This window comes from Protopterus annectens, chromosome 5.part0, assembly GCF_019279795.1.
Source record: "Protopterus annectens isolate FY-2018-M chromosome 5.part0, PAN1.0, whole genome shotgun sequence".
In the NCBI taxonomy this organism is placed as follows: domain Eukaryota; kingdom Metazoa; phylum Chordata; order Ceratodontiformes; family Protopteridae; genus Protopterus; species Protopterus annectens.
In genome coordinates this window covers 878970579-878993260 of record NC_056735.1, presented here as the reverse complement: position 1 = coordinate 878993260, position 22682 = coordinate 878970579, and the positions used below count along the sequence as shown (strand labels likewise).

The 22682-nt window shown below is 39.9% G+C and overlaps 1 protein-coding gene across 1 annotated transcript in view; it reads right to left on the bottom strand.

The window, feature by feature from the left end:
* Positions 1-22682, bottom strand: part of CHRDL2 (chordin like 2) — a 714636-nt gene that overhangs the window by 278761 nt on the left and 413193 nt on the right. Inside the window, exon 7 of the mRNA XM_044072677.1 lies at positions 6202-6373. Coding sequence (XP_043928612.1) covers positions 6202-6373 — 172 coding nt within the window. The remainder of the gene's footprint in view (positions 1-6201; positions 6374-22682) is intronic.

Here is a 22682-nt window from a genome sequence, read left to right as displayed (position 1 = left end):
CAACTGTCAAGATTTAGCCTCATAGTTTTGTTCTGTTTCTCATAAAATTTGTGGTTTTCTGGTAAATCACATATAACTGAAGTCACTTCTTCTTCTTGCTTTTCCTGGTTAGGGGTCACCACAGCAGATCACCTGTCTGCTCATGATTGGCAGTGGAGTTGCCAGCCCAGCACTCAACCTTCCACAGAAGGCACACACACACACCTACGGCCAATTTAGAGTGTCCAATCCACCTGCAGCATGTCTTTGGGATGAAACCAGAGCACCCAGAGGAAACCCATGCGACCACAAGGAGGACATGCAGACTCCACACAGAAGGCGCCCCAGCCAAGGATTGAACTGGAGAACCTCTTACTGTGAGGCAACAATGCTAATCACTGCACCACCATGGTCGCCCCATATAACTGAAGTCACTAAATAATGATATATATTTTCATATCCTACAGAAAATACATTCTAGCACAAATCCTGTTATTCTAGTAACTTTCTAAGTTAAAAAGAGCAATATTTAAATCTATCCCTATCATACCTCTCAACTGTTCAGATTTTCATAGAATGTCTAGATTTTTGCCTCATACTATTGTTTCATTTCTCCTAAAATTGGTGGTTTTCTTCAAATTACTGGCTAACCATTGAAGAAATGAGAAAATAATGGCAGATATTTTATTTTCAAACTCCACATCCTTCAGAAAATTCATGCTAATACAAAACCTACAATTATATCAAATTTTAAGTCTGGAAGGGCAATATTTAAAATGTTTCCCTATTTATAGGCCTTTGCCCCCCCCCCCATTGGACAGCGCAGTGGTGCAGCGGTAGCATTGTCACCTTATAGCAAGAGGTTCTCCGGTTCGATTCTCAACTGGAGTGCCTTCTCTGTTTAGTCTGCATGTCCTCCCTGCATTCGTGTGGGTTTTCTTCGGGTACTCTGGTTTCTTCCCATGTTACAAAGACATCAATCTGGAGCATTTCTCCCTGGGCCTCCACTGAAAATTAGGTTTGTTGCAAGTCAGACTTTCCTGCTAAATAAATAATAATAAAATAAAATTACTATGTACTATCTTTGTCCAGATTTCCTGCTGGAATAAGTTGAGAGGCATGATCCCTATTTTGGGCCATTGTATCTCCATTATTTAAGGCTTTGTCTAGACTTCTTGCACTAAGAGATCGAGAAATATATGTACCTCTCAACTCTTCAGATTTTTTCAGCATGCCCTGATTTTTGGCTCATATTTTTGACCTATTCCTCAATATTTGTGTTTTTCTGGCAAATCAGAGGATTAAAATAACTAACTGTCATACATTTGAGTTTTAGACTTCATTTCCTTTAGAAAATACATGCTAAGACAAATGTTGTTATTCTAGCAACTTTCTAAGTCTGTAAGAGCAATATTTAAAACCTGTCCCTATTTTAGGCTTTGTCCAGATTTCATAGGTTCATAGGTTCATAGGTTCATACTAGGCTATCTGCCCAAGGGCATTTATAAGCCTAGCCCATAGTTTTGTGGCTTTCGCCACCCCTTTAGTTTTAATAAAAACTATGCCTATTATTTTGCTGTGCCTCTGTCAAGCAGTGACACTGAAGTAATCCCTGGGGTATATCTGCGATCTCCCATCCATTGGTCAAGATTCCTCTTGAACAAGGCCATCGAGGTGCTCTGCCTCACATGTACCGGGATTTTGTTCCACAGCATAGGGAGTCTCTGGGTGATGAATCTGTCCCTCCAGCACGTTCTATTTATAACCGTGTCGAGGTTTAAGTCTCCCGCCCTTGTGGTTCTGAGGGATCTAGATTTTTTGAGGTGAAGCATATTCATCAAATCTGGGTTTGACATGGCCTTATATGTCAGGCACAGGTCACCTCTGAGCAAGGTATGAGACTGAATAGAGCTGGAGTTCTTTCAGTCGGGCAGCATAAGACATATTTTGAGACCCTTTATCCTTTTGGTGAGGAACTTTTGGGGCCTTTCAAGCTGCAGCAGGTGTCGGGTCAGATACATTCGAGCGGGCATTGTACTCAATCATAGGTCTAATGAGTGATGAGTACAGGGGACGATGACCTCCTTGATCTAGATGTGAATCCCTTCATGATCAGGTGGGCAATATAGAAGGTTTTCCTAACTACTTTAGCAACATGAGTGTCAAGCGAAGGCTACTGTCAACCTGGGTCCCCAGATCCTGATGACTTCTTCTGTGCTCAGTGGATTGCCACCTATATGGTAGCTAGGGGTAACCTTGTTTTTCCCGAAAGGTATGACTATGCATTTCTTGGCGTTTAACTTTAGGCCATGGCTCTGGCACCAGTTATCCGTTTCTGTGAGGCCCTTCTGAAGGATATCTGTGTCAGATGTGTTTTCGACTATGGAGCCCAGTTTGCAGTCATCTGCAGACTTTGTCAGCCATAACCCTCCTGTGTTTGCTTGTACTTCAGAAAAGTAGATGCCGAACAAGAGTGGACCCAGGACTGAGCCCTGTGGGACACCACTAGTGACAGGCTTTGAGTCTGACATGGCTCCAGCAACTCTGACCCTGTGGGTTCTGTCACTTAGCCAGTTTGCAACCCATCTTGTGATGTATGGGTTTACATTAAAGCTGATGAGTTTTCGATGATACCTGAGTGGGGTATTGTGTCAAGGCCTTTGCCAGGTCGAGGTAGGCTGTATGGACTGCCTTTCCTCATCAATGGCCTTGGTGACTGTCTCAAAAAGTCAACCAAGTTTAAGAGGCAGGATCTGCCTTTGACAAAGCCAAAAACTGGGTTGGATCCAAAGTCTGCAAGTTCCCTATGTCTTTATTTATGAGTTCCATTATGATCCTCTCCATCACTTTGCAGATAAGGCTTGTCAAGCTAATGGGGTAATTTCCAGGGTCGGTGGAGGCACCGCCTTATGAAGTGGGACCACAGTCGCCGCGCCACTCCTTGGGCACGATCCTGAGGTGAGGCTAAGATTAAACAGCTGTCCTAACTGTGGGTTTAATTCCTCGTTGAGTTCATGAAGCACACAGGGGGACACCATCCGTCCCATGGATGCTGTTTTTGCCTTAGTGAGAGCAGTTCTCACCTGGGCGTTGGAGATGTTTGGGGCTACAATCCTCTGGTATAGATATCTGCCTTTTGGGGAGGGGGAGTTTGCACTGAACCTGTCAGCCAGTATGTTGGCAATGTGTAAAGGTTCAGTAATTTTCACATCATTTTGAACTAATTCTGAGCATATCTGGGAGTTTCCTCCTAGGTTTCTAACATAGCTAAAGAAGGCCTTATGATTGTCTTTAGAGTCCTTGGCGATTTTTCTCTCAAAATTTGCCTTGGATGATTTTATGAGAGCTCTTAGTTTTTTACTTATGATGATCAAAGTTGTCTTACCTTTCAAGGATTTTGCTCTATCTTGTAGTAGCTTCCTCCTTTTGTTGTAGAGCTTGTTTATGGCTGGGGTCCACCAGACTGGACGCTTGCCTTTGGTACAGAGAGTCTTAGTTTTGTTTGCTAAGAGGTTGAGAGGTATGGAGGTACAGTGTATAATCCTCTAGTTAAGGGGAAGGGCAGGTTAGTCAATTAACTTGATCAAGCTTGACCCTGTTACTTGGTTACAGGAGACAAGAGCATGAATCCTCCATACCAACTACCAGACTGCTGAAGGAACTGTGAGCTCCAGTGGAGACAAGACCCTGAATCCTTTACACTGACTACCAGACTGCCGACAGAATAGTGAGTTTGAGTTTCAGTACATTTTTTAGGGAATTATGAGTTTCAGTGCATTTTCAAGGGACTGAATTTCATTTCATTTTCATGGAACTGTGAGCTTCAAGGGAAGATAAGTTTACTGTTGCTCGTGCTAAGTCTGTTTTCAATGTGCAACTGTTTTGTTTATCAATGGCAGTAACTGTTTGTGCTGTAGAATTTGAAAGCAGTGCTAGTAGCATAATTGCCTTTGGTGCAGAAGGCTGTGGATTCTACTCCCACACCATGTAGATGGAGTGCTGGTACTGCAGTGCTATTTTGATTGCCAGTTATTTGGTGCATTTTAAGGAAGGATAGGGGTTCTACACTCCTGAGTATGCCCTCCTTTTTATTAGATGCCTAGTAACTATGAATTTGTTGTTGGTTTGTCAGTCATTCTATATTGCAATATTACCAGCTTACCATTTTTTCAATGTCTTCTTCTTCTTCTTTCAGCTGTTCCCATTAGGGATCGCCACAGCGGATCATCTGTTTCCATTTCTTCCTGTCCTTTGCATCTTGCTCTGTCACACCAACCACCTGCATGTCCTCTCTCACCACATCCATAAACCTTATCTTAGGCCTTCCTCTTTTCCTCTTACCTGGCAGCTTTATCCTTAGCATCTTTTCCCCAATCTACTCTGCATCCCTCCTCAGCACATATCCAAACCAACGTAATCTTGCCTCTCTGTCTTTGTCTCCAAACCTTCCAACTTGGGCTGACCCACTAATATATTTATTCCTAATCCTGTCCACCCTCGTCACACCCAGTACAAATCTTAACATCTTTAACTCTGCCACGTCCAGCTCTGACTCCTGCCTTTTTGTCAATGCCACTGTCTCCAACCCATATAACATATTTTTTTCAATGTAACATAGGCAATTAATTCTTCAAAGGCAGCAGGCACTGAATTTGTAGATGAAACATTGAAATGTAAAGTTGTTTGCCAGTAGCAACCTATTTATTAGTTACAGATCTCTTTAATGTCAAATTATTCAGATGACTTTTACTTCTGCAGAGATTGTGGTTATTGAGTAATATTGGTGGATTGTATTGACAGAAGTCTGAGTGACCTTTTATGGTTGAAATTTTCTGAAGTGGGTAGTTTTACCATTATTGTTTCATACATTTTGTTTCATTGCTTTCTTGAAGAATGTTCATAACTACAAATTTAAAACGCCATTCTAATAAATGGTGCTGTATTACACAAGGAATATAATTTAATAAATCAGGAAGCTGAATCAAAGAACACATGTGCATGGCCCTATAAATGTGTGCAAGGAGCCTATGGTTTGAAAACAGCTCAAAGGTAAACTTAATCCTCCACTACCAGGTGCATTTTCTTTGCTGTTTCAATGAATGTGAGTTTCAAGAGCAGAGAAGTTTACTGCTCATACTAATTCTGTTTTCATTGTGAGACTGTATTGTTTGTTTAGCAAATGGCTATCAGCATTTGTGCTATTTTATTTCAATATCTCTAATTATTCTAGAAATAAATAAGAAAACAGATCCCCTGTGTCTTTATTTAAAATATCCATGACAATTCTTTCCATGGCTTTACATGCTAGACTAATCAGACTTACGGTTTGCAGTTATCCAGGTCAGTAGAAGGCCAAACCTTGTGCTGAGGATAACTGTTGCAGTCCCCCATTCACTAAGCATGAAGCCAGTTAGGAAGCTAATGTTGAACAGTGATTTTAGAGTGTTTGATAGCTCATATTTCATGCTATCCAAGAGGTATCCCAGGATATTATCAGGGCCCACTGAGGTAGTATTTTTGCCTTGGAGAGTACATTGAAGACTTGTTCGCTAGTGATACCCAGAGCAGTTATGGTCAAGGATGCCTCCTGAGAGGTATTGAGGGGAAGAAGTGGTGAAATTGGAATTAAATTTATCAGCCAGTAGGTTTGCTATATCATCTGATTCTTTTTATGTAGTTCCATTTACAATTTGTCCAGCACACTGTTGTGTTACCTTTGAAGTTGCGGACAAAGCTGATGAAGGCCTTGTGGTTATCCTTTGTCTCTGAGGATATTTCTACTTCATATTTGGTTTTGGTGGGCTTGATAAGATTTCCGAGTTGCTTATTTAGTTTGAGGGGTTTCTCACCTTGCTGGGTATTGTACTTCCTAGTTTTGACCATGGTCTTCCTCCTTTTGTTATACAACTTGTTGATATCAGGATTCTACCAGTGTGGCTTGTTGTATGAGTTGGTTCTCTGCTTATTCCTTGTGGGTACAGCTACCTCAGTGCAGCTGTTTACATGATGGTATAGGGTTTCTGTAAACACCTCCATACTAGTAGCAGAGTTCACATGGTTTGAGTGAGTATTTATTTTTCTTTTATTATGCTCCCCATAGGGCTTTATTCAACTCTATCACTCTCCAGACAACTTGAAACTTAAAATAAATTTATTTGCATTAGAAAGCAGTTAAGTAAGCCAGACTATAAATAAAAGTGATACTCAAAACATTGCCTGTACCTTTCATATGTTTTTCTTTAAGGACAATTTTCATAGTGGTACCTCCTCCTTTTTGCTTCTGTTTGAAGTTCCTGGGATGTAATCCAATGTGTGTGGCTCTCTGGGCTGAAGAGGAAGCCTGCACCAATCTTTTGCTTAAGGAAACCACAGGACACTGATTCTGAGAATTTTTCTGTTTAAATGTTAGTCAGAGAAAAAGAAAGAAAGGGGAACATCATTTAACCCTCTTTTATCCTTCTGACAAAAGCCTAATTCACAATAAAATGTTAGGGGAAATACAAAATCAAACAACCAAAGAATGATATTATCATTACATTCTAACCAGTATTTATCTCATAATCAGCTCCAGCAAGATCTGTGATGCTGTGATGAAGTTGAGCTCTGACTCAGAAGTAAAGTAATTTTCTTGAAGATGAATCATTAGCATTCAGTTGAATCTAGAGAAATACCCTGAGTCACACATCACAGCAGCTAAACAATTCTCTGGAAATGCTGTTCACTCAAAATTCACCCATAACGAAAGAACAACATGGTCAAAACTTAGAGAGAAAAAAAAGTTTTGCATACAAGTCAAACCCCCATGCATTCTCCAAACAAGTGATGACCCACACAAATAAATCTACAAGATCTCTGTTCCTTCCCGCTAGTGAAATAAACCCATGATACAGAAGTATTTTGTTTCAGTGAAAATCCAGCATTTTCTGCATGAATGCAGATGTTTCCAAAAACAATTAAACAAGCAAGCAAACAAATAAATAAATACATAGTTGCAAACATATTTGTAGGATGCTCTTTGGATCTATATTCTGCCAACAAAACTGGTTATAATTAATCATCCTGAGAAGGGAAAATATTTTTCTTTAGTTTGCTGTGTATTTTGTTTTATAAAATATATTTTACTTATTGTATCTTGCACATCAAATTTTCTGAATGCAAAACTTTAAAATGTGGTGTAGTTGACATTACAACAGTGCCACAGAAAGGGAAACTCCTGTAACCTGAAACATATCAAAACCTTAAGATACAGAACTCAAGTTAACCGGATACTTATTTTGAAAGGATTAAATACCATTTTGTATCTTTACTCTTTACAAAGAGAGAATATAAGAAGCAATGAAAAAAGGTCACAGTTCACAAAATAATACTCATCACAAGTTACTGAATTTCCAGGAGCTACTTCTCTGCCTTGATGACCACTGATGTAATTCTGGAAATTAAAAAAATACCTTGGCAATCAAAAGATTCAACTGAAGCTGCTTCTTGCATCATAGTTAATTAATGTATAACAGACATTTAAAAGTAGCTCTAATACTATAATGAATAATGAACTTCTTAATTTAATGCACCCCTTAAAATTAGTAATATCTGCAGTGAAGATAAGCATGAATCAAAATAGCATGAAATGTAATTCAAACAGAATGTAGAAGAACTTGTCTTGCCATGTGCATGACCAGATTTTATGTTTAAGCATATTTTATGTTTATTACAGAGTGTATCATATGTTTATTACAGTGTGGTTGATATGATATTATATGAAGTAATAAAACTAAGGCCATAGTTGTCAAGAAAGGGGTTTCTTGATTTTTGAAATAGTGCACAGTGCCCGTTTTCACAGGAAAGAATAATGGTGCTGACTGTGAAAGTTACAACATTCTTTTAGATTGCAGAGGGTGAGGTTTGCATGCAAGACTGCTTGTGGGATGGGGTTTTGGCACATATGCAGGTATTTATGAGCATTTGGGTTAGTTTATGATCAGCACATGTGGCTGTTGCACAAATGGTACATTATAATAATAAAGCTAACTAAAAAATAAAACAAGAGAAAGGTGGGCAGTTAAGCTTAAAGACACATGAAAAATGTGAAGATGTATAGGGAGATAAAGTAACTATAGAAAAGTGTTAGAAGTGTGAGGGAAGGCTTATCAGTAGGAGGCAGCACAGACATGGAATCTGTACCGGTTGGTCAGGAGAAAAGAAGTTAAGACTGGAAGATAATGGTGTTAGAATTAAACAATGGAAAGGAAATGGGTGTGGTATATAACAGAGGGCAATAAGTCTTCATGGGAGAGTTCCTATCAATAACTGTGTGAGCAACCAATAATGTGTTAAATCCTTTACCATTTTTTTTCTGATGTCAGGGTCAAAGAGGAACTTGGATGGTAATATATCACATATTTTATTGAGATGTGTATATATATATATATATATATATATATATATATATACGCATGTGTGTGCAACTAGATAGATGAAATATAAATTAAGATATAAATACATTTAACTTTTACTTCATTTTGTTGCACCTATTAACCTGGTGAACTTGCGCATCCTGAGGCAATGCAGCAACTGCCTCATGTACAGCGACAACCCTCTCCTCTTACCTTCCAACACTCAGACTTGCGAGAGATGCACTTATATATCCAAACTGGAAGCCACACACTCTCCAGCCAAGACCGGAATAGCTGGTCAAGAGGAAATGGTCAACACTTGCACCACACCACATGGAACATATAGCCATCCAGAACACACGCCAGGACTGCCTTCACATAAAAACACAAACCACACACCCACCTTCACGGAGGATCTCAATAAAAATCTACCCAAACAGCAGAGCCCTCCAAGGCAGAAATGCACTTGACCACCACAACACAACACTAATCACGAGACACATAACTCTCCTAAACAGTGTGCCACTCAACCAAAGCCCCTAAGGCAAAACAGCATGCCCAACACACTAGTCATAGGTGACTCGATAGTGAGGCAAATTGATGTCCCACTCACTAGGTTGAATAAGGAGAAAGTAACAGTCAGTTGCCTGTCAGATGCCAGGATCCAACACATAACGCATGCACTCAGGTCACTCAACAAAAAGACTCTGTCATTGTACATGTGGGTGTGAATGACCTGAGATGTACCTCCCTGGACTACATGAAAAGAGACATGGAGGAGCTCTCGGATTATGTAGCCCAGGTGGGTATGACCCTAGCCCTGAGCAGCATCCTTCCATCACCCAGAATGATACGACAGTACAAGCAGAAAATGATTGATTTCAACAACTGGCTAAGTTTCTGGTGTCATTCTAAGGGGATCCAGTATCTGTCTGCCTGGGATGACATGATTGACAGACCTCGATGCTTTGCCATAGATGGCCTGCATCTGTCATCCCGGGGCTTCTGGATACTGGCCAAGGCTCTTGCCACCCCTATAGTGCCTTTTTTAGGTGCTGTTCCAAAGAGAAAATTACCACCGTAACAGCTACAAACAAATGCAATCTGAGGGTCATGTTGCTCAACGCTAGAAGTTTAAATCTCAAAATGCACTCACTCGAGGCACTCCTTAAAATGGAGAACATCAACATTTGTGCTATAACAGAGACCTGGTTCAAGGCAGCAGAAAGCACCCCTGCACTACCAGGCTATAACTCATTCCGCACCTTTTGGCCACAGAACTTAGACTGAAGCTCCAAAGGCGGTGGTGTCTCCATATTCATAAAGGATGCACACACCTCCAGACTGGTAGCCCAACATAACGCATCAGAGATACTTCAGGTGCAGCTAACATTGGGTAAGACAGTGATTCAGGTCATAGCCTGCTATAGGTCCCCCAACCATGTCCCAAGACTTGCACTCCATGTTCCTATGCACCCTGGAGAATATTAGGGTCCAACCTAACACTCTCTTACTAGGCGACTTCAACTACCCCTCCATTAACTGGGTAAACTACTCATGTACCAATACTCTTGCCCAACATTTCCTGGAGTTCATTAATTCCAATGTCCTGGACCAGCTCGTTCTTACCCCCACTAGAGGTAGCAACATCCCTGACCTGGTCATTACTAACAGGGGTGTCCTGCTCTACATCAATAGTCAGCTTCTCCCTGGTTAGATCCGACCACAAACTAATCACATTGGAAATCCACATCCCTCCCACCCCTCCCCCACAAAGGTAACCACCATGAAAAACTTCTCCAAATCTAACTTTGGGATCCTAAAAACAGAGGTGGCTAACTTCACAGCAGCCATGCAAATGGAGAATAGTTGCGTGACTGCAGAATCATACACCAATGCAATGTACGAACATGTACACAAATGCATGGATCTCACCATACCCAATAGAACCAAGGCACTCTCCTCCAAAAACAGGAAGCCAATCTGGCGGTCCCCTGCCATAAACAAACTCTACAACAGAAGGAGGAAACTGATGCGGAATAAGGTGAAGTCCCAAGACTGGAAAAACTCCCTTATCTGCCTCAACAAAAAGTTGAGATCCCTCATCAAATCCTCTAAAGCTAGGTATGAAAACAGGTATGAAAACAGAATTGCAGCAGACAGTAAAGACAACCACAGGCCTTCTATAGTTATGTAAAGAATATCCACAGCAATACCTCTGAGCTACTGCACAATGATACTTCCTATACCAAGCCAATGGATACTGGCAGTATACTGGCCGACAGATTCAGTGCCAACTTTACCCCCCTCCCCCCAAAGGACCAATCACAATACCAGTAGATTGCCAGGCACCCAGTATTACTGCTGAACAGGTTAAAACAGCACTGTCCAAGACCAAGAATACAGCTTCTATGAGACCTGACAATATCTCTGGTTGTGTTCTACATGAACTACAAAGTGAACTGGCACCTCACCTGTGTGCTCTGTTTAAACACAGCCTCACCTCAGGCTTTCTCCCTGCTGAATGACGTACTGCTACAGTTATCCCTCTCCACAAAGGAGGAGAGACTACAGACCCTGGGAACTATTGCCCCATTAGCCTGACGAATCTGATATGCAAAGGTATGGAACACATTATCATGGACCTAATAAACAAGGATATAGGGAATCTTCAAACTCTGGATCCCACACAGTTTGGTTTTGTGAAGGGTAGATCATGCCTGCTCAACTTGGGTGACTTCTTTGAGTCAGTTACCAGAGCTGTGGATGAAGGCAAGGTGGTTCATACAGCCTACCTTGATCTGGCCAAGGCTTATGATACCATTCCCCACTCAGGAATCACAGAAAAACTCACTAAGCTTGGCATCAACCCCTATATCACTAGATGGATTGCAAATTGACTCACAGATAGAACCCACAGTGTGAAAGTAGCTGACTCCAAGTCAGACTGCCGATTAGTCACAAGTGGAGTCTCACAGGGTTCGGGCCTGGGTCCTCTCCTGTTTGGTATCTACTTCTCTGAAGTCCAGGTGAACACAAAGGGACTCTAGCTGACAAAGTTCACAGATGATTGCAAGTTGGGAGCTATTATTAACTCTCCAAGTGATGTTGACATCCTACAGAATGGCCTCACTGTGACCAATGACTGGTGTCAGAACCATGGCCTTAAGCTCAGTGCCAAAAAATTTGTCATCATCCCCTTTGGGAAAAACCAGGTTCCCATGAATTACCACATTGATGGTAGTCCACTGAACACAGAAGACGTTATAAGAGATCTGGGAACGCGGGTTGACAGCAACCTCTTTTTTTGATCACCACATTGTCACTGTGGTCAGAAAGTCCTTCTGTGTGGCACATCTCATTACTAAGGGTTTTGAATCCAGGAAGAAAGAGGTCATTGTCTCCCTCTACTCTTCCCTCATTAGGCCAATCATCGAGTGCAATGCCCCATTTGGCATGTACCTCACTAGACACCTGCAACAACTGGAGAGACTGCAAAAGTACCTCACAAAGAGGATCCTAGGCCTTAAACACTTGTCCTATATGGGCAGACTCAAAAAAACTATTCTCTCTCTCTCATATCATCTACTTAGAGGCGATCTCTGCTTTACTTACAAAGCCATGTCTGACCTAGCTCTGTTAGAAATGCTACATCTAAAGAAATCCCAATCCCTCCACACCACAAACTCCAGAGACTTCAACCTCATTACTACAATTAACAGAACATGCTGGAGGGACAGGTTCATAACCCAGAGACTGCCCATGCTACAGAAAAGACTTCCCATACATTTCAAGCAGAGCACATTGCTGACCCTCTTCAAGAGAAATCTAGATGAGTGGATGGGAAACAGAAAATTCACCCCGGGGATAACATCAGTGGCTCTACTTGACAGAGGCACTCTGAACTAAGGTCAGGTGGCACTATGCCAGGGTAATCATATGGCTAGGCTTGTAAAGGCTCCAGGGCCATTAGCCTAGTACATACCTATGAACCTATGAGCAAGAAGGATTAGATAAAATACACATCTGGTGAAACAAAAATGGGTTATCTTTAAACACCAAAAAATGTGGTACAGTTACATTTGAAAATAAAAAAAGACCATTGGTTTTCTGTATATCCACTAAGGACAGACTGCTAGATTATAAAGTTAAGAATGATAGAAGGTAACTATACTTTTCTATAATCTGCTCTGTCTTTGACTACCAAACTACTTTCTGCAGTATCAAACCTAAACACGTTACTCAATTAGAAAAGGTTCAATGATACCTAATGTAGAAAATCAGCTGGCTAGAGAACAAAACCAAACCTGTCCATATAGACTAAGGAGGAACTCTCAGTTTTTCAGTGACATATTGATTCTTAAGGGGCATTGCATGAAATGAGTAGTTGGAAAATCAGTTCCTAAAGTACAAAACATACAGTGCGAACAGTAGGAAATAACACGACTAAGTTTAAATATATATTTAATCAGTAGAAAATGACAATTAAACTTCTTGAAACCCTGTACACTGTGAGCCTGATAACACATCCTATGAACCTATTATCTGATCCGGTAATAATACATTTGGCTTTGGTCTGTATAATGGTTTATCTCACCACTTAACAGCAAAAAAATAATAATCTGACGGCCAACAATACCCTTGAGAGTAGATAATAATCACAATTCAAACAGCATTTCATTCAATGTTTCAGAGCTGTGCTTTATATGAACAGCTGCAATACTACGGTACACTTACAACAGCTTTTAAAGTGTGCAGAAGGTGACAGTATTCACACATTGCTATTTGCTGATAACCCATAGATTATAAAAACTGCTAACACAAAGACGTCTTCCACTGGGCTATATCACATCTAGAATATGAAATACATGCTCAGTAGATGATTAACAGAGAATGGCTGCTTGCAAATAAAGCACTGTCATCATAATTTATTGTTGTCCTGAGGGATGGTGTGTCATGCAACAAACACAAATGTCTCAAAATTTGTAACACAACACATAGCAATGGAACTTGAAAAACATGAAATTCAGGCATCTTTCATAGAAACCTACATTTTAATGGCAGCTGCAAACTCTTCTATCACTTAGTCTGCCCATATCTCTTTACAATAAGGTGTGAATTCTGCTTAAGCAGTAGCCTGCTTATTTATCTATATCTCTCTATCTATCTATCTATCTATCTATCTATCTATCTATCTATCTATCTATCTGCCTGCCTATCTATGTATTTTACATTTGTTGACTAACTGAACTAGTCCAAAGACCATTTTCAACATTGGCCTCTACCAATAGGCTTAAACACAATAACACATTCCTGAAAAAAAAATGTCTTTCTAAGCTTGTTTCCTGCCTTTCCTGTAAGTAGTCTAGTCCAGATGCAGATTTGCTGTATCCAGGACTGTTTGTAGAAGGTAAACACTTGCACCACACCACACTCATCACATAGTCCCTCAAAACCTACACCACCAAAACACACACATAGAAACACAAAACATACACCTACATTCGTGGAGGCTCTCAAAAAAATCTACCCAAGCAACAGGGACCTCCAAAGCAGAAACGCAAGCAACCTCCACCCCCCAACACAACCTAAATGACACATAGCCCACAAACGCAGTCTGCCACTCAACCAGAGCCCATAAGGCATAACGACGTACCCAACACACTAGTCATAGGTGACTCTATAGTCAGGCACACTGATGTCCCACTCACCAGGCTAAACAAGGAGAAGGTTACTGTCAGCTGCCTGTTAGGTGCCAGGATCCACCACATAACCCATGCACTCAGGTCACTCCACAACAAGTACAGATATGACTTTGTCATTGTCCATGTTGGTGTGAATGACCTGAAACGTACCTCCCTGGACTACATGAAAAGAGACATGGAGCAACTGTCCGATCTTGTAGCCCAGGCAGGTATGACCCTAGCCTTGAGTAGCATCCTGTCATCACCCAGAATGATACCACAGTACAAGGACAAAATGATTAACTTCAACAATTGGCTAAGCTCTGCACCTGTCGCCCTTGGGATTCCGGATACCAGCTAAGGCTCTTGCCACCCCTATAGTGCCTTTTTAGGCAAGATTCAAATGACAAATTCACCACCGTAACAGGTACAAGCAAGCAAAATCTGAGGGTAATGCTACTTAATGCTAGAAGTCTAAACCTCCAAATGCACTCACTTGAGGCACTCCTTAAAATAGAGAACATCGACATCTGTGCAGTGACAGAGACCTGGTTCAAGGATCCAGAGAGCACCCCTGCATTACCAGGCTATAATTCATACCACACCTTTGGACCACCTAACCTTGACTGAAGTAGTAAAGGTGGAGGCATGCCCATATTCATTAAGGATATCCACACCTCCAGGCTAGTTGCTCAGCATAGTGCATCCGAGATTATCCAAGTGCAACTAACTCTGGACAAGACCACAATCCAAATTGTAGCTTGCTACAGATCCCCCACCATGCCCCAGGATTCCCACTCCTTATTTCTTGATATACTAGAAAATATTAGGGTACAACCTAACACCCTAATAATGGGTGATTTCAACTATCCCACCATTAACTGGGAAAACTACTCATGTAACAACTCTTGTGCTCAACGTTTTCTGGAATTCATAAATTCCAGTGCCTTGGATCAATTTATCCACACCCCCACAAGGGGCAGTAATATCCTAGACCTGGTAATTACCAACATGGGCAACCGGTGTTCCACACCAGGGGTCAATTCCTCATTGGCCAGATCCGACCACAAGCAAATCAACCTAGACATCCACATCCTACCCCCACCCTCCATTAGGAAAACTACCATAAAAAATTTCTCCAAAGCCAACTTCACGCTTCTTAAGAGAGAAGTGGCAAACTTCACAACACCCATGCTGACGGACAATAGAGGTACGACTGTTGAATCCTATACAATTGCACTTTATAAGCACTTACACGAGTGCATGGATCGTGCAATCCCTAACAGAACCAAGATGCTATCCTCCAAAAAAGGAAGCCAATCTGGTGGTCCCCTGCTATAAACAAACTCTACAACAGAAAAAAGAAACTGTTGCAAAAAAGAGTAAAATCCCATGATTGGAGGAACTCCATGATCAGCCTCAGTAAGAAGCTGAGATCCCGCATAAAATCCTCCAAAGCTAGTTATGAAAACAAAATCACCACTAATTCTAAAGACAACCACAAAGCATTCTATAGCTATGTCAAAAATCTCAATGGCACCACTCAGATCTGCTCTGAGTTACCGCACAATGGCACTAAATATATAGAACCAACTGAAATTGCCAACATCCTGGCAGATAGGTTCAGTACTAACTTTACCCTCTCTGATCCCCTAAAGGGACCATCTCTATGCCCGAAGAATGCAAAGTTCCTGTAATCACTGCTGAACAGATAAAAAACACACTCTCCAAAACCAAGGACACAGCATCCATGGGACCTGACAACATCCCAGGTTGCATTCTACATGAACTATAGAATGAACTGGCACCCCACCTAAGTACCATGTTCAATCATAGCCTCACCTCAGGCTTTGTACCCACTGAATGGCTCACAGCAATGGTCATCCCACTCCACAAAGGGGGAGCCACCAGGGACCCTGGGAACTACCACCCCATTAGCCTGTTAAGCCTGGTCTGCAAGGCTATGGAACGTATCATCATGGAACTTATAAACAATGATATTGGCAATCTCCAAAGTCTGGACCCTACCCAGTTCAGGTTTGTAAAAGGCAGATCATGTCTCTTAAACCTGATAGACTTCATTGAAGCGGTCACCAAAGCCATAGATGAGGGTAAGGTGGTTCACACAGCCTATCTAGATCTCACCAAGGCTTTTGACACCATCCCCCACTCTGGAATTATAGATAAACTCATTAAACTAGGTATAAATCCCTATGTCACAAGATGGGTTGCCAACTGGCTCACTGACAGAACCCACACTGTGAAAGTAGCAGACTCTAAATCCAACTTCAGATCTGTGACAAGTGGAGTACCACAGGGTTCAGTCCTAGGTCCTCTCCTGTTTGGTATCTACTTCTCTGAAGTACAGGCTAACACAGAAGGTTTTTGGCTAACAAATTTCACAGATGTCTGCAAACTAGGAGCCGTAATCAAAACACCTAACAATGTGGACATCCTACAAAAGGGCCTCACTGATACAGATGCCTGGTGTCAAAGCCATAGCCTCAAGCTCAGTGCCAAAAAGTGCATTGTCATCTCTTTTGGTAAAAACTCTGTACCCATGAACTACCACATAGATGGCAGTCTACTTAACACCGAAAGTGTGATAAGAGACCTTGGGACACAGGTGGACAATAGTCTCTACTTTGATAATCACATTGCCACAGTAGTCAGGAAATCCTTCTAAGAGGCACACCTCATCACAAAAGATTTCTCATCCAGGAAAAAGAGCTCATTGTTCCCCTCTACTCATCACTCATTAGACCCATTATAGAGTACAGCACCCCTTTTGGTATGTACCTCACAAGACATCTACAACAACTGGAAAGGCCACAGAAATACCTCACAAAGAGTATTACTGGCCTCAAACAGATGCCCTACGCAGACCGTCTCAAAATACTCCAGCTTTACTCTGTCACATATCGCCTTCTCAGAGGCGATCTCTACCTAACATACAAAGCTATGTCAAACCCAGAGCTGTTGGACATGCTCCACGTAAAGAAATCCCAGTCCCTCTGAGCTACATGCTCTAAGGACCTAAACCTTGTCACCACAATAAATGGAACATGCTGGAGGGATAGATTCCTGTCCCAGAGACTTCCCATACTCTGGAACAAACTACCTATATATCAAACAAAGCTCCTGATTAGCACTCTTCAAGAAAAATCTTGATGATTGGATGGGAGATAGGAAATTCACCCCGGGGATCACCTCTGTGGCTCTACTTGACAGGGGCACAGGAAAATAATTTTCTTGGGTGGCAAAAGCCAGGGTTCCATTTGGCTAGGCTTATAAAGGCCTTAGGGCCAGCAGCCTAGTACCTACTTATGAACCTATGAACCTATAAAAAATAGTCAAGGCAATGGCAAAATATCAAGTTTAGATACATAAAGTTAATTAACCAAAATTTAAACTGCATAATAATAATAATCAAGGAAACCAGTACACACTGTGAGGGCAAGCGTAAATGAAATAAAATATCGTATGCAGTGTAAATGCCAAAGGGACTAAAAGATGGTAATATTCCATCTGACTGACGAAATATAAAGTTCAAATTGAGGTGCGCTAAATTGGCGCTAACCAAACAAAGTAATGTTCTTCCACTTCACACTAATAATGATATCAGTGTTGTTGTAATATCTGCTTAACAAATTTAAAGCCAGATAGTAAAAAACAAGCGCTAAGCTAGCGCAAATAAAACCACGAAAAGCACAATGCTTGAACCAGTAGCAAAATGAAAATTCTTGAAGTGCAGGTCTTAGAAAATCATTCAAATGTTAAAAATCAACGGTTACCAATATCCAAATCCTCAGCGAAAGCCAACTAATGTCACTCACTGCTCGTAACAAAGTATCCGGTGGCAGTATGGCAAAAGGTCTTGAAGCAACAAATAAATCCAAAAATGTACTCGCTGTTGAGAAAAAAACCATTCGGTCCTGAATTAAAGTAATAAAATCCTTTAATAAAGTTAGCGCTTTCACGGCGTTTACCCACCGCTTCATCAGACAAACATAATAATAATAATAATAATAATAATAAAGCATAGGGACGCAGTATATACAGGAAACTAGCATGATACAGAAATCATCATATATGCAGAAAGAAAGCACAGGTATATAATGCAACAGAGAAATTAGCATGAGAATGAAATATAATTGATGAGGGTGATTATTGATTGGGATTAATATGTTTGATGAGGGTAGTTAGTGATTAGGATTAATGGGATTGATTAGGCTGGTTAGTGATTAAGATTATGATTGATAACAATGGTTAGTGATTATGAGTAACATGTACAGAACATAAAGACAATTGTAGCTTAGAATCATAATTAAAAGCAATATCCAAGGTCATTGGTAGTGTTACAAAATAAGTAGATGCTTATGTTTAATATGCTATTAATATGGCTATCATATGTATTCAGATAATAGAAAATGCAAATAAGTTATAAAAGTGGGTGGCACGTGTACAAGGGAGACGAAAAAAACTGTAAGTGAAGTAGCACTGCAGGAATGTAAGCGATATTAGTGGAGCAAAAACAGTAGTGTAGCATGTGAGTGTGTGCAAGGGGCAAGAAAGTATAGAAAATACTAACTTGCATCCCTTTAACAATCATATTGTGTTTGTTTTGTTTAATGGATTTTTAGTTTTCTTTTAAAGTTTATACATTTGTGGATATTTTTACTTAATTAGGGATGTTGTTAGAATATTCTGGACATGTTTTATAGAAAGTAATTTCTGTAGTACTTAGATTATAGTCAGTAGTTTATTTTCCCCTACTCCTCATAACAAAAATATTTTTTACATGTTCTTTGAATTCTTAGTGAAAAAGTCTTAAAAGGATGGAACAATCACCTTTTACATTTTCTATAAAAATCAATTACTTATGTCTCTATCTACCTTGTACTTCTAGGCTTCATCCTCTTGTTCTCATACATTTCATTTGTGAATCCTTTGTAGTACTTAAAATAGGCTCATCTTTGCCTCTTTCACCAGGTGTAATAAATACACGCATTTATACATACAGAACATAAATAAGCCCATATTTATTTATTTATTTATTGACACTGACCATTAATAAAAATATAATAAAAAGGAAATAGCATGATAAATAGCAATAATTAAACAGCAGAAATATGGTACAATAATAAACTGAAAAAGACGATGGTAACTGCAATGACCTGTCTGTATGTGTTCAGATAGGCTAAACTAAAAGAGAAATTTTAAAGGACGTCAAGAAGACCTCAGTATTGTATGCCCATGTCAAGAAATGTAACTGATTCCACAGTACCAGAGTAAGGGGAGGTCAACGTTTTCAAAATGGACCCTGGGAGCAATTTGTAGCCCCTGACTTAACAAAATGGATACTCACTGGAGAATAAAGTTGCAAGCAGATCCTTCAAATAGACAGTATCCAGATGACACAAGGTTTGGAAGGTCAATATTAGAATTTTAAAAACAAATCTGACAACAGTCAGAAGTCACACAAGTCAGGCAGCAAGGGAGTTAATATTTCTGAAGCAAGAACCAGCAGCTGAAAGAAATGCTACTGAATTCTGTATTTACAGTCAAGTCATCATATGTAAACCCAAGTTAAAGGGCCATAAAATAATCAACAAAGTAAAATAGTACAGCATGACTCATTATTGATAAACGCAACAATGGAATCAAGTTCCTGCAATGCTTAATATTCTACGGACAGAAATAAGAGCAGCTCAGACCTGGCAACATTGTTCTCACTTGTGATGCTTATCCCTCTCCATAATATTTCAGCTGAGACTGCTTTACTTTACACTGATCAGCATTTAATTTTATAATAAATCATTCAAGATTATGGTCAGTCAAAAATACCACACATTAGTTTAATACATTATTGTCTTAAAAATGCATATTGAGTCTCTTAACCTTTTTAATTCAGAATTATTTCTATTTAAAAAATTGTCCCTGATTTTGGTCTTTCTTTTCCCGTTATTTTTTACTTTCTCCCTGATTTTTGAGCTAGTCTCAATGGGTCTAAAGACAGATGAGCAGAGGAGAACATTAATGGATATAACGAGAGTGGGATGCTGTGAAAGGACTTCACATAAAGAGTAACACTATACATTAAAAATTTCTGCTTTAAATCATGTACAGTACTGTGACTGTATGACCTGACAGCGTTCTATAATAAAGAGTTGAAACTTCCATATCATTCAGCTTTATGTCCCCGATTTCTCAGAATGTCCCTGCTTCATTTGCCTCTTATTTAGATCTATTTCTAATAAAATTTGTATTTTCTTTTCTTTCGGGTAATGGCAAATATCACAAACTGTCCCTTGCTGACCATACATCCTAATTTTCCACTATTCTCAGAATGTCCCTGCTTGCTTTTGCCTTGTATTTTGGTCTGTTTCTCATAAAAAAAATTTTTTTCTGTTGATGGAAAATGTCATGAACTGTCTCTGACTGATTTCACATAATGTACATGTTTTTTCTATCTGTCTGTCAGCATCTCATAACATTTGTGGCTTTCTGACAAACCGGCACTGTGGTCAGAAAATGACTGATATTTTGAGTTTCCGACTTTATATTTTTCAGAAATCATATGCCAATGCAAAACACTTTTCTAATTGTACAAGGAAAGCGGTATATTTTTAGTCCATCGCAGACTTTGAGACGTCATCCCACGTTATTTTTTTTGCTTTGTTCCTGTCTGTTGAAAAACAAGAGGTTGAGACTTGTGAGCGATGTCAAAGCGTCTACAGGCAGTCATAATGACAGACATCAAGTTTGTGTTTCAGTCTTCATAGCCTTCAGAAAATGAAAGGAAATTCAAACTGTTACCATTCTAGAAACTTTCTAGGTTTATAACAAGATTATTTAAATTCTGCCACTGATTTTTTTTATTTTTAACTTTCTCCTTCATGTTTTATTTACTTAATTATCTGTATTTGCTAACTGGGGAAGAACACTGGTTTTGAGTAAAATTTTCGTTGTGTCCCACTTAATCCCCTCCTAAAAGCTAGTATCTTTTGTAGAAAATGTGATGAACTACAAGTAATAAATAATGCCAATAATTAGAGTTATAGACTTGTTTTACTTCAGAAAATGTACATTAATTTACATTTCAGTAATCTGTCATTGTCTCAAGCTAGTGGTACCAATATTTAATGGTATCCTTGATTGTTGTAATGATTTCTGGATTTGCCCCTGATTTTGTTGAGATTTGTACCTGATTACTCGAGAGCTACTTTTCTTGCATTTTAATGGGGGTGCCATATGCATTTTCAATATATGTGAATTTTAAGGAAGAGAAGCTTACTGTTACTTACGCTAGGTCTGTTTTCAATGTGAAAATATTTTGTTCTGTTTAGCAAATGGCTGACATTTTTGCTGTAAAATTCCAAATCTCTAATCAGTGCAAAACAGGTACAACCTGTTGTTGCTGAAGGTGCTATGACATTCTTTGCCTCTTTTTACTAAGGCACAAACGTCTTTGTGCCATTCTCCCACCTTTGTTGTAGCTACCAACTTCATTTGTTACACTATGGGTTACTAACAATTCATCCAAACCATAATCCTTGTATACAACAAATGTAGTTATTCATTGTTGAGCATATTGCCAGGATATGTAAAATATGTACTTTATTAGACTCTAATTTCTATTGTCTTTTTCATCTAGTAATATAAGGAAATGGTCCTTCATGTTTAACACTGAAATATGAATGAATTGTTACCATGCAATCTATGCTTTTTTGGTATTCAGATGTCTGATGTGCCCCACCAGTTAGGCACTGTATCCCTGTTGTGCCCCAGCAGGCAAAGAAACATGGAGCAGCCACTGACCCAGAGGTGTCCTATAAGCCACAGCATGGCCGCAAGAGAATTAATCTCAGAAACTACCCAACCCACCAAATATGACCTGAGAGAGAGAGATAAAAGGTCAGCCAATTGAATATGTGTTACCTAATGAAATGTGGGAACTAGGTCATTCAATGAAGATGCCACAATTCATGGTATCAAAAGCTAATGGGAGATCAAGAAAAATCAATAATGAATGCAGCTGCTGAATCTGCTGCATATCAGTCAGCCTCACCAACACTTTGAATTAGTGTGACAGGCCTTTGATAGCTGTGCATTGCCCACAGTGAACATGCCCTGTCTTCTTGTACACTGGCACTAGAATGCTTATTACCCAGTTATTTGGGATACATCTTTCTCTTCATACTGCCATGAGTATGCTCTAAAGCCATTTCTCCCCTAACTCACCCAACATCGTGATCATATCTGTTATGACTTCCCAGAGCTGGTTGTTTTCCCTGATTTTTTTTTATTACTGCTGTTCTTACTTCTTCTAGGGTGGGCTCTTTTTTTTCTTTCGTCTTAGGTAGTGTATGGGAGACTATAGCTTCTGTGGGGGTTTCTTCATTCATCAGCTGCTGGAAGTACTCCTTCCATCTCCCCTTGATGTTTTGTAGACTGGAGAGCAGATTGCTACTGGCAACCCTTATGAATGCTGACTAATAATTCATTCCTCTATCTTTCTGTCTTTGTATTGCAACAGGATAGACTATCTTTGAGTCACTTTCCAGAAGTTGGTAGAGTGCCTCTAATGCCTTGTTCTTTCCTGTTTCCTCTTTGTTAGTCAATCAGT